The 15,251-nt window shown below is 32.1% G+C and overlaps 1 protein-coding gene across 4 annotated transcripts in view; it reads left to right on the top strand.

Moving 5' to 3' along the window:
* LOC139517321 (protein unc-79 homolog) overlaps positions 1 to 14,747 on the top strand; it is a 56,212-nt gene extending 41,465 nt beyond the window's left edge. For all 4 annotated transcript variants that reach the window (XM_071308250.1, XM_071308249.1, XM_071308252.1 and 1 more), the window contains 17 exons: positions 479 to 926; positions 1,076 to 1,223; positions 1,632 to 1,862; positions 2,550 to 2,588; positions 2,930 to 3,045; positions 4,543 to 4,628; positions 4,793 to 5,032; positions 5,493 to 5,603; positions 6,218 to 6,322; positions 6,925 to 7,104; positions 9,514 to 9,692; positions 10,290 to 10,479; positions 10,959 to 11,009; positions 11,658 to 11,798; positions 12,347 to 12,424; positions 13,107 to 13,151; positions 13,553 to 14,747. In XM_071308250.1, coding sequence (XP_071164351.1) covers positions 479 to 926; positions 1,076 to 1,223; positions 1,632 to 1,862; positions 2,550 to 2,588; positions 2,930 to 3,045; positions 4,543 to 4,628; positions 4,793 to 5,032; positions 5,493 to 5,603; positions 6,218 to 6,322; positions 6,925 to 7,104; positions 9,514 to 9,692; positions 10,290 to 10,479; positions 10,959 to 11,009; positions 11,658 to 11,798; positions 12,347 to 12,424; positions 13,107 to 13,151; positions 13,553 to 13,732 — 2,568 coding nt within the window. In that variant the 3' untranslated portion in view covers positions 13,733 to 14,747. The remainder of the gene's footprint in view (positions 1 to 478; positions 927 to 1,075; positions 1,224 to 1,631; positions 1,863 to 2,549; positions 2,589 to 2,929; positions 3,046 to 4,542; positions 4,629 to 4,792; positions 5,033 to 5,492; positions 5,604 to 6,217; positions 6,323 to 6,924; positions 7,105 to 9,513; positions 9,693 to 10,289; positions 10,480 to 10,958; positions 11,010 to 11,657; positions 11,799 to 12,346; positions 12,425 to 13,106; positions 13,152 to 13,552) is intronic.
* Positions 14,748 to 15,251: the final 504 nt, after the last annotated feature.

Below are 15,251 nucleotides of genomic sequence, written 5' to 3'. Positions count from 1 at the left end.
ATTCTACCTATGACGATATTGTCAATTTCATTAGCAACGCCACATGCATGATTACTTTCTAGCGAAAATTTTCCATCTCAAGCGAGTAGCATGATATGAAAATTATCACAAAAAAAGATCAAAGGAAAAATGTACAAAATAGCGATAAAGTAATGTTATCCATACTTTATAGAAACAGAGTGTATGGAAAAAAGATAACTTAATATACTATTGCAACAGTCTGATATTGCAACTTGTCTGAAACCACACTACAGAATTTCATGAGATTTTTTAGATAATAAGGTCATACTATGTAGCTGTGCATTGATTTAAAAAAAAATCTGAATATAAGCCCACAAAAACGTGTGTATTTTTGAACACTTAAGTTCATGTCTAATTTTTAAAAACAAAATCTGATAGTTAGTATCCACTTTATAAAAACAAACCAATCGTATTTTCTGATATAAGGTGTACTTATAAACTAAGTTTCATTCATCAGGTACAACCCAAAAATGCAACATCAGCAGTAGATATACCAAAGAAGAAGGAGGAACCAATAGATTCCTTTTCTACATCACCTGCCAAAATAGAAACTAGTCCAGTTGATGACAACACTAAAACAATATCTGTAGAGAAAGTAATGGCCAAAAATTTACAGGAATTCTCTAAACAACCAGAGAAAGGTATTGGAAAAATCAAATCAGTGGTACCTGGTGATGGTATTAAGGTTATCTGTCCTCCAATGTTGTCAACTGGGGTGTCCAGTAGTGCTACAGATGTGTCAAGTTCATGGACAGGAGTGACCTCTACTACAGACATGAGCCATGACTTGACCTCTGAACTAGAGAGTGCTGATGACAGTGATAAGAATCAGACGACCTCTGACACAGATTCAGATAAACTTAATACAACAAGGACCAGAACAGAAACCACAACTGACGGAAAAGGTAAAAGTTGTACTCTTTTTTTTACTTAAGAAGGAAAAATTTTATGATATTGATTGGTGATTGTGTATGTTGCATCAGCACACAAAGGCTATATTGTGGAGAAATTTATTATATTGAAGAAGACCATTAAGTTGTGTTCATATTTACAGATGAAAAGAAGAGTTCAAAAGGGACAGGACCAAAACCTAACTTTAGACAAAGAAAGAATAGGAAGACTGGTCTAACTACTGTAGAATTACAGACTATATTTCCAGAACTCAATGAACCTGCTCCAGATGAAACTACCACCACTAAATCGTAAGTATTTAATATTTTTATCACAGTTGGCTTAAGAGTTAAACTGTTCTGTATGTATATATTCTAGTGTAATACTTTAAGGTCCATTACATTAAAGAAGTATTAACTTCACCAGTACATCAAATGTGATGTGATTTTTCTCCTTTTGAGACAGTTCCATTTCAAATTTAAAAACATGAGGCTTGCTGTGCATTTTGTGCATTTGAAATTACCAGTAATTGAGAAATTTTTCATTTGATTATTATGATACATTTTCATCTCTATTAATATTACAATACTCTGAGTGAATCAGGCATTCTTTCATGATAAAATGCATACAAATATGTTCTTTCTGTGCAATATATTAGACATGGTTGTCTGTTTTCTTTAATGTAAACATGTCTTCATATTAAGACTTTTTTCTTCCAGAAGGAGAAGTAGAAAAAGTGAACTGCTGGCAAAGAAGGCTGTAAAGAAACCATCAGCTTCTAGATATGGTGATAATGTTATGTTAGACAGATGTGCTGAATGTAATGCTATCCTGGAGCAGTATGATGATGATGTCATTGGTTACTGTATTGTTGTCTTGGCAACCTTTATACACAGAGAACCATCATTGGCTACCCCATTACTGTTAGAAATGTTACAGTGTGTATCTAGGTAAGAACTCTTTAAATCTTTTTTATTGAATTCATAGTTGTATTTCAGATTTTTTTTATGTTTTATACATTTTACTATATGAGTGTAGATATGAATGTTGATAATCACTGAAGTACAACTAAGCTTTATATAAAGTAGTTTTATAAAGGTTTTTATTATGCCCCACCTACGATAGTAGAGGGGCATTATGTTTTCTGGTCTGTGGCTCTGTTCGTTCGTCCGTCTGTTCGTCCGTTGTCTGTGCGTCCGTTCAGGTTAAAGTTTTTGGTCAAGATAGTTTTAGATGAAGCTGAAGTCCAATCAATTTGAAACTTAGTACACTTGTTGCTTATGATATGATCTTTCTAATTTTAAAGCCAAATTAGAATTTTGACCCCAATTTCACGGTCCACTGAACATAGAAAATGAAAGTGAGAGTTTCGGGTTAAAGTTTTTAGTCAAGGTAGTTTTTGATGAAATTGAAGTCCAATCAACTTGAAACTTAGTACATATGTTCCCTATAGTATAATCTTTCTAATTTTAATGCCAAATTAGATTATTACCAAATTTCAAGGTCCATGGAACATGGAAAAGGATAGTGCAAGTGGAACATCCGTGTACTTTGGACACATTCTTGTTTTTTCTTCAAAATGTAAGAGTTGACCTTTTGCTTTAAGTTTTTCAAAGTTTTATTTCTATATTTTTTAGGATAGCGTCAAGCAGTCCATATGCCTGGCAAGCTGAAAGGTTAGTAAATTTGTTCATTTAAATGTGCAAGTGTGATACACCTTTTCTTTTTGACATCTTATAATAGATAAATGATACTGTTCAATCTTTTTTTTTAGTTTTCTGTCTAATTGCTGTCTCATTGCCATTCATCCTGTCATAAACTTAAACTTATAGTGTTCTTTTTGGATAACCAATCTGTTAACTGATCGAACTAGTCACAATTTTAATTAACTTTCCAGTCTTCTGAAGATTTGAAAATAAGGACATATGGTATGATTTTCAATGAGACAACTATCCACCAGAGTTAAAATGAAGTGATTGTTAATACCAGTTATCTGTAATAATTTTTGTCATTTCAGTAATTTGATGGTACCAGGTAATAGTTTAAGCATTGCCAGACAGTTCCTAAGGTGTGTCTTACATCAGCTAGCACCCAATGGTATATTTCCTATGTTGTTTCAGAGTAATTTTGAAGGTGAGTGTGACAAGTTATAAGGGGAGGGGGTAAAACTTTTAGTTGTTAGATGTTTGTGTTGAATCTTTGCTCTTTATGTCAATACCTTATTTTTATTATGCCCCATTTATGGGCATTATGTTTCTGGTCTGTGCGTTCGTCTGTTCGTTCGTCTGTCAGTTCATCCCACTTCATGGTTAAAGTTTTTGGTCAAGGTAGCTTTTGATGAAGTTGAAGTCCAATCAACTTGAAACTTAGTACACATGTTCCTTATGATATGATCTTTCTAATTTTAATGCCAAATTAGAGATTTTACCCCATTTTGTTGAAAGGTAATTTTTGCTCCATTGTTAATGAAAGTGAAGGGTCTATTATGTTTTAGTTCACTTGTTCAAACGAACATAAAGTATTTATGTGCACATGGCTACTTCATTTCTGAAACCTTCTTCAAACTCAAACAGTATACTATATCATCTTGGTATAAAATAAAGAAACGCATTTTGATTTTGTCCAGCACGGTGACCATGTCCATTTTATTAAACATTTATTTGTACAAACTTAATCATCATTAATTTTCATTGTCCACCTAAACATTGGATTCACTGAATGCAAATACATAACGTCCACTAAATAAAAAAAATTCATGGTACACTGGCCTTACAGAATATCTAAAAATAAACAAATATCATAATTAGTACACACCAATTAATCTCTGAACTACATAACAATTCTACACTACTGTAAATATGTCTACACTGTAGTAGTAATCAACGTGGTCACCGCCTAACCTTGAAAACTGAAAAAAACGTGCTCCTTTTATTATATACTACCCGTGAAATCCAAACCGGTTCTTACAATAGGTACTACGTGTCTAAAAATAACTATGCCTAGAGCACATAAATATATTTACAAGTTGATGTCTTATATTAGTGATGAAGGTTCAAACTAGAATCAAATCATCTTTAAGTCCATGTAACACATTAACGGCTTTGGTTAAGTTCTGCATAAAGTTTCAGATCCAAGCAACTATAGATATAAATAAATCGTATTTTGTCAGTTGATGCAACAAGGTCCATACTTAAATCAGATCAAGATAAACACTTCAAACAAACAACTTGCTATGGTATGCCCTGTTCTTCCACTTCAAACAAACAACTTGCTATGGTATGCCTTGTTTTTCCACTTCAAACAAACAACTTGCTATGGTATGCCCTGTTCTTCCACTTCAAACAAACAACTTGCTATGGTATGCCCTGTTCTTCCCTTTGTGTCCAAACAACTTGCTATGGTGTGCCCTGTTCTTCCACTTCAAACAAACAACTTGCTATGGTATGCCCTGGTCTTCCCTTTGTGTCCAAACAAACAACTTGCTATGGTATGCCCTGTTCTTCCCTTTGTGCCCATATTTAGTTTCATTTTGCTTTACACTTTTCTATATAAACAAAACTGTCGACCAAAATGCAGTTAGTGAATAATTATATATATATATACAATGATATATTTAATATATTGTTACAGATACTTATTTCTTCAAGACAATGGCTACAGCTTTGGTAGATTTTACAGAACTGACATGTCAAGCACCCATACAGTTTTTACTTGAGGTATTTATTTCTGTTTTGTTTACAATTTTAATCAAATTTACAATGTTATTTTTTTCACTTTTGAAACAATAAGATCCATAAGATCAAGATGTTGAAAATTTGGAAATTAAAACTTTGTGAGGTGATTGATGTTGGCATGCTTACATTATTTCAATTTCTTACAGGGACTAAACAGTAGAAAGAATTTGCCATCAGACAACATAATGTTACTGCTGAACAACTTATCTATGTATATAAACTGTATATCACTGGAATCTTCAGCACCAATGTGGAATAGTATTATATTGCAGTTTGATATCTTCCTGAGAAAACTTCCAACAGTATTACCAAATCCATGTGACATGACACCAGTACTTAAAATTATTACAGCTATATTGAAGGTGTCTGGTGTGAGCACTGCAAGGGTGAGTCACTGTTATAGTAAATATAGTTTTTAAAATGAAAATTGAAAATCTCAATAATTATGTCAATAAAAAAATAAGACGTTGTGGTATGATTGCTATAATTATCGAGGATATGTCACTGTTTGCCAATACCCATAGCACATAGTCAGCTATAAAAGGCCCACAAATGTAAAACAATTCAAATGAGAAAACTAACAGCCTGGTTTATGTACCAAAAATAAATAAAGAAAAACAAACAAACACATTTGATAAACAGCAACAAACGACAAGTACTGATTTACAGGCTCATGACTTGGGGCAGACACATAAAGGATGAGACAGCAACTAGTATATTCTGATTTTCATAGAACAAAGAATGCAATGAATTTTGAAACTATATGTATATACACTCAAATGATTAGTTATATATGAAATATGTAATTTTTAAATTTTATATCTATGTTGTATTTTTATTTTACAGTTTATTCTTGAGCCATTCTCCAAGTTGTTGAGTTTTGCAATAGAGAACTGTAACTTCAAGCTACAACACATGTTGGATATTTGTTCCCTTGGTAACAGATCATATGTTAAGGTAGGTAACTTCTTTTCAAATTCAATTCAGTAACATTTTGCACACAGTTTTTGGTGTTGTCTATGAGTTGATCCACTGATGGATTTATTTATAATGACAGTGTAACCATTGTTGTTCTTTCTGTTTGTGTACTATGTTTAATAATCCTTTTTTTAGAAACCTCATGCAGTTTGTAAATTTTAGATTATCAATATAAAAAAGAAGATGTGGTATGATTGCCAATGAGACAACTATCCACAGAAGACCAAAATGACACAGACATTAACAACTATAGGTCACTGTACGGCCTTCAACAATGAGCAAACTTAGGTGCAATATAGACGTCACAATATCGAGTCATTTTGTCACATTTTATACTTGAGTGATTCAGCAAAGTTTTTGATGTTTTCTGGAATATTTCTGTATGTATTTAATAGCACTACACATTTCTGGATAAGTGTAAACACTATTATTTCCATTTTATGCTTTAGGTTCTGCAGCTTTAAAGATTTTGTTTAAAGTGAATCTTCTATGATTGAAAGGAGATATGCATTGATTCTAATTGGAATGCATCATAACAACACAATTTAGACTGTAAAATACATATATGTATATAGTTTTTGTTTATCTTGTAGGAGAGGGACAAGTTATACCTGACAAGAACGGTTGTGTTTGAATTGGTTCAGGCAATGAAGTTCAAGATAAGTTTGCCTGATGAAAATTTCTTGCTGCTAGTGCAGGTAAGACAAGTTATATAGGTTAGTAATGGCATACCATTGCTTCTTTAATAGTTTGTCTTCAGTCGTATTGACTTGCATTCAGTGTACATTTAAACTTGTCCTGACCAGTTTGATATTAAAAAACAACAGCATGCTGAATAAATGGTCTCATGTAATTTCCTGCCTTATCCATTCATAACATTGCAATAGGCATTTCCATTGTATCTATTGTTATAGAGGTGGATTTTATACCTTGACCAATTTTAGTACAATACTTATAAACCTTTGATATTTATATTTTCATATTTTAAAATGCTCCTTACAACTTATATTTTATAGTTTGAAATTTTAACTATTACAACTTGATAAATATTGCAAACAGTGGGGTTCTATAGACAATATGAGAAAAATGAATTAAAAAGAAATAATTTTCTTGAAAAGACAATCCCATGTCCTGTTTGGTCTATTTAGTTCACTGCCATGTGATTGATTTTAGATCTCGAGAAAGAAGAAATATTAAACATGTTTTATTTGATGGTGTTTTCTCACGATTTACTCCATAGCCAGTTATATTCTTTTAGTGTAAGTGTGCGACTCTTTTAACTTTATGCATTATCTTGTAGTTTGTAGTGTTAGATGCAGGAGGGACCATTGCAAACACCAACATTCTAGGTGAACAAGGGATGTTATACATGACACATGCAAACATGTTAATTAGCACATGTGCAGCAGAATCTATGAGAGATCATCTAAATGAATGTTTGGAGTTTATATCGGATATACATACACTATCCAAGGTCAAGGTAATAATATAAAATATAGAGCATTATATCTGACATGCAAACATTATTAAAAGTCAAGCTATTAAAATACATATAGATTATCAGGTTTTCTACACATTGATATTGTAAAATATCAACTGTGGATCACAATGTGAACCTTTTTAGCTGTTGAGTGCAGGCTGATATTTTTCGATATATATACAAAGAAAACGGGATTATCTGTTTATCGTTCTATTACTGGTCTTTTTATTAGCTCACCTGGCCCGAAGGGCCAAGTGAGCTTTTCTCATCACTTGGCGTCCGGCGTCCGGCGTCCGTCGTCCGTCGTCGTCGTCGTCCGTCGTTAGCTTTTACAAAAATCTTCTCCTCTGAAACTACTGGGCCAATTTTTACCAAACTTGGCCACAATCATTATTAGGGTATCTAGTTTAAAAATTGTGTCCGGTGACCCGGTCAACCAACCAAGATGGCCGCCATGGCTAAAAATAGAACATAGGGGTAAAATGCAGTTTTTGGCTTATAACTCAAAAACCAAAGCATTTAGAGCAAATCTGACATGGGGTAAAATTGTTAATCAGGTCAAGATCTATCTGCCCTGAAATTTTGAGATGAATCAGACAACCCGTTGATAGGTTGCTGCCCCTGAATTGATAATTTTAAGGAAATTTTGCTGTTTTTGGTTATTATCTTGAATATTATCATAGATAGAGATAAACTGTAAACAGCAAAAATGTTCAGTAAAGTAAGATCTACAAATAAGTCAACAGGACCAAAATGGTCTGTTGACCCCTTTAGGAGTTATTGCCCTTAATAGTCAATTTTTAACCATTTTTCGTAAATCTTAGTCATCTTTTACAAAAATCTTCTCCTCTGAAACTACTGGGCCAAATTAAACCAAACTTGACCACAATCATCATTGGGGTATCTTGTTAAAAAATTGTGTCCGGTGACCTGGCCAACCATCCAAGATGGCCGCCATGGCTAAAAATAGAACATAGGGGTAAAATGCAGTTTTTGGCTTATCACTCAAAAACCAAAGTATTTAGAGCAGATCTGACAATGGTAAAATTGTTTATCAGGTCAAGATCTATCTGCCCTGAAATTTTGAGATGAATTGAACAACCCGTTGATAGGTTGCTGCCCCTGAATTGGTAATTTTAAGGACATTTTGCTGTTTTTGGTTATTATCTTGAATCTTATTATAGATAGAGATAAACTGTAAACAGCAAAAATGTTCAGCAAAGTAAGATCTACAAATAAGTCAACAAAACCAAAATGGTATGTTGATTTCTTTAGGAGTTATTGCCCTTTATAGTCAATTTTTAACCATTTTTCGTAAATCTTAGTTATCTTTTACAAAAATCCTCTCCTCTGAAACTACTGGGCCAAATTAAACCAAACTTGGCCACAATCATCATTGGGGTATCTAGTTTAAAAATTGTGTCCCGTGACCTGGCCAACCAACCAAGATGGCCGCCATGGCTAAAAATAGAACATAGGGGTAAAATGCAGTTTTGGCTTATAACTCTGAAACCGCAGCCTTTAGAGCAAATCTGACATGGGGTTAAATTGTTTATCAGGTCAAGATCTATCTGCCCTGAAATTTTCAGATGAATCTGACAACCTGTTGTTGGGTTGCTGCCCCTGAATTGGTAATTTTAAGGAAATTTTGCTGTTTTTGGTTGTTATCTTGAATATTATTATAGATAGAGATAAACTGTAAACATCAATAATGTTAAGCAAAGTAAGATTTACAAATAAGTCAACATGACGGAAATGGTCAATTGACCCCTAAGGAGTTATTGTCCTTTGTAGTCAATTTTTAACAATTTTCATAAAATTTGTAAATTTTAACTAACATTTTCCACTGAAACTACTGGGCCAAGTTCATTATAGATAGAGATAATTGTAAGTAGCAAGAATGTTCAGTAAAGTAAGATGTACAAACACATCTCCATCACCAAAATACAATTTTGTCATGAATCCATCTGCTTCCTTTGTTTAATAGTCACATAGACCAAGGTGAGCGACACAGGCTCTTTAGAGCCTCTAGTTCATACTCCATAAGACAGTTTTACGCTTGATGAAAGAAGGCTCGATAACGTCTCCTCTCACATTATGGAGCAACTGAGCAGGGTGATATAGACAGAGGGAAGGACCATAATATAAAATACAAAGTTGATATCTGATAAACATACACTATCCAAATAATTTAAATAGAATAAAGTCCAAAGTCAAGTCAAGGTAATAATATAAAATATAGAGTTATAACTCAGAAACAAACACTTCCCATAAACAATGTAACTATATAAAGTTTTTCTAACTAGTCCAAGATTGCTCTGAAGTTTGACAGCCTTTCATTGGATGTCAAGACTGCAATCCATCTACTGTGGATTCTGCTGAATTGCTTTCATATTTTATATTCAATAGAACAACTTGAAGAGTGGTAGTACTAGTTTAAATGAAGATACTTTAGGTAGTCAGCTAAAGTCAGGGATTGCACAATATATAGCATTGGAAATCACCAGAGGGAACAACAGAGACACAAATAGGGCTATAATTAGATATTTGCCCTGGCTTTATCACCCACCATCTACAGTTCAGCAGGGGTAAGTCAAATAAAAAAAATATTTATGATTACAAAAAAGGTAGAAGAATTTTGTGTTTAAAAAAGGGAAAAAAGACTTGGAAGTTCATTACTAGTATCTTTTACGAAGAAAAAATGTTCATGCAAAGATTCCTTGAAAATTGTAGATTTTAAAAATGTTGTCATGCACAAAACAAACATGTAGATTTTCAGAAGTTGGCTGGTATGTCTTAGAATGAACTTCATCAAGATTTTTTGCCCCTGTCCAACTTGACATCAATTTTACTTAGTACATGACTGTACCTTCACCTTTAATGGTTTACTTTTATAAATGGTGACTTGGTTGGAGAGTTGTCTCATTGGCACTCATACCACATCTTCCTATATCTATCTTCTAGCTGTATATTTAAAAAAACGCAAAAACACAAAAAAAAACACAGTAAATGGGTAAATGGTGAAAGTTAATTGAGCATGATTTTAACTCCCAAATTACTACTGTACATATACTTCAGAAATGAAATGTATGACAATAAGCATAGTAGGCTTCTCTCAATCTTGTATAAGTTATAAATAAGGAGTCTTACCTTCAATACATGGATTTTAATTCTTTATTTTCTAGCCCAAAAGAATTTACAGATTGTATTGGCCACATCAGGACTTTGTCCTGGGTTTTGATTGGTTCTTTGACTCACACTGCCATGACAGAGGGGGCAGCACCTGTTTCATGTCTACCAATACCATTGGATGCCAGTAGTTATGTTGCTGAACATGTATTGGTCATCATGACTGGGTTTGATGAAAGGTCAAAGGTAATTTATAGATACTTAATGGCAAATGTGATACTTTATAAGTTTTTTTCATGAATATATCATCAAAAGACATTTTATTGAAGGTATCAAATAATTGATATGCACTTTTTTATATAGTTTAAATTCAAAGGAAAAATTTACATTTTTATAATTATGATGAGAGTAATAAGAACTCGAATTTCATTTTGTAAATATATTATTTGTATGAAGCAATTGCTGAATATGGATAAATTCATCTTACATTTTAGTCACATAAATGAATGCTGATAATTTTTTCTTAATTTATTGTCATACAGAAATTTTTATTCAATTTCCATATGTAAATATTGAAATGAATTCTCCTTTGGTAATACCATAGTTAGCTTAATTGTTAATTCCTTAGGTCCTGATTAGTTTTGAACTCTTTACAAGTACATGTATAGGTATAAAAGAAAAGATGTTAACTCATGTAATAGCTTTGTAATTTCTCTATTTTGTAGGATTCTGTTCTCCATATGAGCTCTCTGTTTCATGCTTTCATTCTATGTCAGGTAAGTTTGTGTATAAACAATATGAATACATTCAGTTTTATTATCCCCCCGCCTCCAAAAAAAAATGACAATCCTCCATTATAACAATAAGGAGATGTGATATGATGGCCAATGATCCAGCTATCCATCAAAGTTTAAATGAAGTTGATGTAGACAATTATAGACTATAGGCAACTGTACAATTTTCAACAAAAAATTATAAGAAAACCCAAACCCTATAGTCAGCTATAAATGTTTATTTTGTATAAGAGAAAAATATAGGTGTTTTTACAAATATTTTCTTTCAATCTTCAGCAGCTCACCGGTTATTTGAAAAAATATACAAAAATATACAAGCAAACTCACAACTTACTTGATCAAAAAGTAACTGATAGAAAAACCATATTCAATAATTGGTCAAAGTTTTTATTTCTGCTTTTAAAATACCAACCCAAATCATTTCAAAAAAGAAGGACCATGACTTTCGGAAGACCTTTAACCAAGATTTTCCATTTCCTCTTGATCAGGTGTCAAAAATGACAAAATAAATTCAATTGAAAGATATGAAAACTCGTAATTTGCTTCTAACTACTAAATAACAGTCCTCTAATGGCATTTCTTAAATCTATCAATATGGCATGTGTGTAATTTTTTGTTTATGTTTAATAGTTATGGTCAATGTATTGTGAGTCTGCAGCTGCTCAGCATCCAGTTACATCAGAAAGTCATCAGATAGCATCGTCCACCATTATGGACTTCTGGGCACGGGTCACACCTGGTATTCTACAGCTTCTCTCTACACCAAAAGAGGTAAATTATTTTTCTAAGTAACTATTAACAGAAATGTGCTTCATTTAATTTATATTTCATGTCCAAAACTCATCTTTTTTAGCTTTGTATAAAAGTTAAGAAACTGGATTGAAAACATCTACCAATGCCAACTTCATATTTGATTTGCCTTTCAAATGTTTTGATTCAAGTGTCATTGATGAATCTTTGACTAATTGGAGATCCTGTTTGATTTTGATTATTTTAACTTTTGCCTTTCAAGAGTTATGCCTCTTGATGTTTTATGGCATTTCATGTTGTTTCCATGCATTAGTTTCAGTTAAATTTTGTTGTTGAGTTGTTTCTGATGATTTAATGGAGGTCAAATATGATAATGACAATATTCATAAATAATTGCTATACAGGGTTACAGTCCTTGATTGCTTAATAATGGCATAAATTGATTAAGTGGAATTTGCTGTCTTGTTATTTTGACAGTCTCTTTTTATATTATTTTTTTATGAAAATGAAAAAAAGATGTTCAAAGTATAATTTAAAGTTTAATGTATCTTTATATCTATGATTTACAGTTTTCTGAGAAAGTGAACCTACATTTCTTAGGATTGATGGAAGCTTTAAGAGAATGCAACTCTTCAGTATTAGCTAAGGTAACAATGTTATATCTTATAAGACCTTTTTATCAAAATTAAACATTACTAGCAAAATAACTCTCTTTTTACAATTTAAGATAATCATTTCAGTAATTTTCTGTTTTGCCACATTTTAAGAATGCATATGAAAGCAAAATGTTTAAAATTTATAGAAACTATGATATTACTTTTGTTATGCCCCCGCTGTAATGAAGGGGGCATTAAGTTTTACCCTTGTCCATCTGTGCATCAGTCTGTATGTACATCCCAAATTTGGTTTCTGTTCTCTAACTTTAGTTTGCCTGACCTCAACCATATGTTATGAACCTTATACACAATGCTATTCCCACAAAACACACATCAAGTTTGAAAGTGAGAAGTGCCACTTTACTGTTATTGAGTTATGCTCCTTTATAAACATAAAAGTTACTGAATTTTTCTTTCCTCAACCAAATGTTATGAGACTTATACAAAATACTTGTTAACACAAAACTCAGATCAAGTCAAAATGTTGGTATTGTCACTTTTACCTCTCTTCAGTTATGTCCCTTTATATAACTTTATATGATATGCAAGCAGGGGCATCATCTCTGTCCCTTGGACACATTCCCTATTTATTTCTAAATATATTGAACGAGCTTATTTTATATTTAATTGAAACCTAGATTGAATCTTATTTATATTTGTTTATATTTTTTAGCTGTTTCCAATGTGGACATCCATTTTATTCACTTATCATTCACAGGTTAGTTCTGTATAGTTCATTTATATGGGTAAAATGAAGATTCAATCACCATTGAAAAAGAACTATTTTTTGGTACATGGAAAGAAAAGACATTTGAAATAAAGACAGAATTTGCAGTAAAATTTATTTGACTATGAAAACTATTGAAATAAAATTATTGTTTGGCTGGAGACACCATCACAGAATCCTTTAAATTTGCATAGGCTAATTGCCTTAGGGGTTGTTTTGAAAAGGTCAGACTAATTTGCATTAATGCATTTAGTTGAACAGAAGCATATTTATATACTGAAATTATAAAGGGAAAATAAACTGTTTACATAAAATTGGAATTTTATTCTTGGGTGGGGGGTCATTTTCTACTGTGAATTTATCTCTTAAAATAAAACCTTTTTTCCTCACAGTTACCAGGCCATTTACAAGTAAGACTTCAGTCTGTTGAGAACTGGGAACCACCTGCTCCATCTAATGATATGGCTCTCTTCAACTCTAGTGTGTTGTTGTCATGGCTGAAACGTATACAATTCAAACTGGGACAGAATGAAATCCAGTCGTCTGCTGCTACACAGTTTTATACAGTTTAGAAGCTTAAAATAAACAAAGTGATGGAATGGGAATATGGCAAAATACATTGTCTGCTAATACACTGATATTTACTGCTTAGATTGTTATAAATGTGAATTCAACTTACATAAGTTAAAATCTAATACTTACCTTTGAATATTTATACACAGTTTAATCCAAAGTTACTGAAAGAACAACAGGAATTTTTTCTAAATCATTACCAAACTTTGTATGTGTAGATTTCAAGTAAAATATTATTTTGATTACTGTTATGACATTACTGGAGAATTTCTAAACATAAGAAACCAACGTGTCGGTTGAAAGTCAGTTTGTATTGACAATTTTATAAAAAGTGTAAGAGGCATATTTATTATCACTAGACCATCTTACATCTACATAATATATATCTGTGTGCTGTATTTCGATATAAACACCTAATCATCATTTTAAAGCATACAAGTATAGCATGAAATTTATCTCCTTTTGCATGTAAAGAACATGTATTGGATCAAAGGTTTCTTCTATAGATTATTATTACTGATGAGAATTACAGCAATTATATCAGTACACGTATTATTAAAGATATCACTCAATGACCCATCCCCCATAAAGCTTTTTTTCCCTTTAAAACTGAAAACATTTTTGCAAAAGTCATCTCTTCTTATCCCTGGGGAAAAAGTCACATATTCATAAAGCAATAAATCCAATCTTGCATCCTAGGACCAGGAATAAGTTTTAACTCTGTCTATCTTCCATAAGAAGATATTTTCATAATCATGTGCAAATAATACAAGATGGCATCCAATGACCAGGACTTAGTCATAGTGTGTATATCTTCCATAAGAATTATCTCTTATTTTCATGTGCAATAAATATAAACATGTGCAATATCCAGGGTCAGTTTTTAAAACAGTAGAACCAATTTGTTGTGATTATTTATTTATTTACCTAGTAATGATTTGTGAGTTATTTGATTGTTATTGTTGATGTAGTTGTTTGTTAGTTGTGAATTTAGATTAAAATTTATAAAACATATTATGTTGTATACTTCCAACTCTTCCACATTTACTTTATAATCACCAACTTCATCAAAATAATGAGAAAGTTATTAGAAATAAAGCCTTATTCTTATTTCAATTTATTTACCTTGCCTTCATCTACTCTTTAAACAAACTGTTTCGAGAATGACAGTCTGTAAAACTGTTTGTTTCAACAACAAAATTGTGGTTCCTATGATGTAGTTGTTTGAAAACACATTTGGTTTCTGGACAATAACTTTAGTTAAAGTAAATGGATCTCCTTGAAATTTTTGAAGAAGGGTTTATACCAAAAAAGGAAGGCTGGGATTGATTTATGGGATGATGGTCCCAACTGTTTAGGAACTAGGGGCCCAAAATAAGCATTTTTCTAGTTTCAGTGTAATAATGTGTATAATTATTTCGATTGCTCTGAAATTGTACCACAATGTTTAATACCACAAATAGAAGGTTGAGATTCCTGACAACATTTCAGGAATTAAGGGCCAAAAAAGGGCCAAAA

Source organism: Mytilus edulis, chromosome 3, assembly GCF_963676685.1.
Source record: "Mytilus edulis chromosome 3, xbMytEdul2.2, whole genome shotgun sequence".
NCBI lineage: Eukaryota > Metazoa > Mollusca > Bivalvia > Mytilida > Mytilidae > Mytilus > Mytilus edulis.
Note: the sequence above shows the minus strand (reverse complement) of the source record. Positions and strands in the feature narration are given on the sequence as shown.